The sequence below is a fragment of the Sinocyclocheilus grahami genome, unplaced genomic scaffold (assembly GCF_001515645.1).
Source record: "Sinocyclocheilus grahami isolate Dianchi unplaced genomic scaffold, SAMN03320097.WGS_v1.1 scaffold1705.1, whole genome shotgun sequence".
NCBI lineage: Eukaryota > Metazoa > Chordata > Actinopteri > Cypriniformes > Cyprinidae > Sinocyclocheilus > Sinocyclocheilus grahami.
In genome coordinates, this window is record NW_015506884.1 from 174,323 (window position 1) to 176,631 (window position 2,309).

Consider the following 2,309-nt stretch of genomic DNA (forward strand, 5'->3'; position numbering starts at 1 on the left):
TGCCCCGCCTTTCTGAAACGCGTCGATTTTTACAAAGCTCATCGTTCTGAAAAGCGAGGTGTGCTCTGATTGGCCACTATCCAGTGGCGGTGTGATTGGCCGAATACCTCAAGCATCTGACGGAAATGTTACGCCCTTAGCATACTGTGATGCCGTCTCCCAGCAGGACGAGACTCAGTCCAGCTGCTCTGCTCGTGCACATCCCATCATCGGTTCTCTTTTAGCAGTTCAGTCAATGTACTGTTAGGAGTAACTGAATAACTCTGGATATTGGTTTATTTCGCGTTAGAGGGAGTGTCAGGCACAGCCATGTCCGCATTTGTGATTGGAGAAACAACAAACAACAAGCCTACTCTACACGTCCCTCTAAGCGAGATCCCAATTTCGTCGGTCCTCCGACGTGACGTCTCCGTTCCCTCCTTCAGGGAACGAGGGTTACATACGTAACCGAGACGTTTCGCTTTCATGGAAACACACAGCGACTTGGCAACATGGCAGCGGCGGCAACAGCGAGAATAAAGTTACGCCTTCTTTCTTTGCGTGAAACTTTGGGCGGCGTTATGCAAATCTTCCTACATCGTGACATAGATATGTGGGGCGTGTTAGAACGAGCCGTTTTAGGTTCTTTCTAAAGAGTTTTTCAGTCACGAACACAGTTAGTGTTTTTAACAAATTGGTTGAGTGAATAATTCAGTGACACATATTACTAATTTAATGACTCGTAACATTCAACGTTAACTGTCATCATCTACTGGCATAATGACGCAATGGCCAGTAAGGGTCACTGAACGAATCAATGAACAAATTATTCTAGTGAACAGATTTAAAAAAAAAAAAATCAAGTCACTGAGATGAATCAAAATCTCCACTATTACTGAGCTCTAAGCATGTGTGGGCTTGCTAGTATATATTAGGGGTTGAACGACTTCTGCTTTTTTGAAGTCGATTTTTATGTGATGAAAGTAGAGTCAAAGTCAACTAGTCGCTGATGACGTCATTAATGAACAAATAAGTCTGATACATGCATGCGTCAGTGTCTGTGTAGGCGGGAGTGATTGACATCACTTTGTGGAGGACACATTTCTTCACAGGTGGACTATTGTAATCAGAGACTCTGGCTACATTGACTGAAGCAATAAACTCGCCCTCAGCAGTGAAGCAGACGCACGGTGAAGTGTGTGTGGGGTGGGATCAGACCTGAGGAGTTGTTGCTGAAGTAGATGAGGTGGGGCTGCTCAGAGCCAAACAGGTTCAGACTGCCCTCCACATTCAGGGGCCGAATCTACAGACACCGTTTAAAGTTAGATCAGCTTTTAAATCATAAATACAAACAGATAAAATTGAAACAGCATTCAGAAACTGTAAAATTAGGATCCTTCACTCACTCCTCTTAATGAGATGGTCTGGACCCATTCTGTGGTGTGGACATCAAACACGTCTACTCCATAATCACTGTACACTGTCAGGTAGTTCGAGTTTGAGCCTGAAAATAATGAATATGGGTCTGAGATCTCATGCTCATGATAAGAACAGAAAGATGAACTGGGCAAAGATGCTGTTCTCAAAGGACTGCCTGATGTTTCTTGAAACTGGGTCAGAGGCTGGATTGTTCACTATTCTGTCTGAAACATCTGGGGCCCGATTCCCGAAATAGTGCTAAGAATAAAATTGTTCTTAAGTACCATTTTCTAACTTAAGTAAAAAAAAAAAATTTAAAAAAGTGAAATAATATTAAGTATTGTTGAAAAGATTTAAGAATAACTTATTTTTAATTAACACCGTTCCTAGAAAATATTTAAGAATTCAAATTCATGAGAAAAAAGATATTCAAAACTGAAAAAGTAAAAAAATAACCTCTTACAGTTAGAATAGCCTCACAATTGTCCTAAATTTCAAGATGTTTAATGGCTTGATTGGATTGGTTTATATATTAAAAATTACATCATTACATAATAGCTACATTCTACAATACTGTCTTTATCTGCTCCCTTGACCTTTCTGTATACGTTTGTTTACTGCTGCCCATTTTTTCCACTGGCCACCACTTTCCCATGGCTGCCTCTTACTTTCCGGTTTGATATCGAGCCTCTTAAAAATAACTTTCTTCCTTGCACTAATTTCCTTAATGAGAACAGCCAGTGTTTGCCTACAAGTTTTGATTTATTTTATTTTCCTCCATGTCAAATTACAAGTGAAATGGTTACCATCAAATAAATTAACTTAAGACTAAACTCATATTACATCTCCTCCATTTTTACATTTAGATAACCTTTCTCATCATCTATCCCTCACTTAAAGTCAACATTTAA

At 39.9% G+C, this 2,309-nt stretch overlaps 1 protein-coding gene across 1 annotated transcript in view; it reads right to left on the bottom strand.

Annotated features, from left to right (window-relative positions):
• Positions 1 to 2,309, bottom strand: part of LOC107572141 (serine/threonine-protein kinase MRCK beta-like) — an 82,591-nt gene that overhangs the window by 6,483 nt on the left and 73,799 nt on the right. The window contains exon 30 of the mRNA XM_016258553.1: positions 1,198 to 1,282. Coding sequence (XP_016114039.1) covers positions 1,198 to 1,282 — 85 coding nt within the window. The remainder of the gene's footprint in view (positions 1 to 1,197; positions 1,283 to 2,309) is intronic.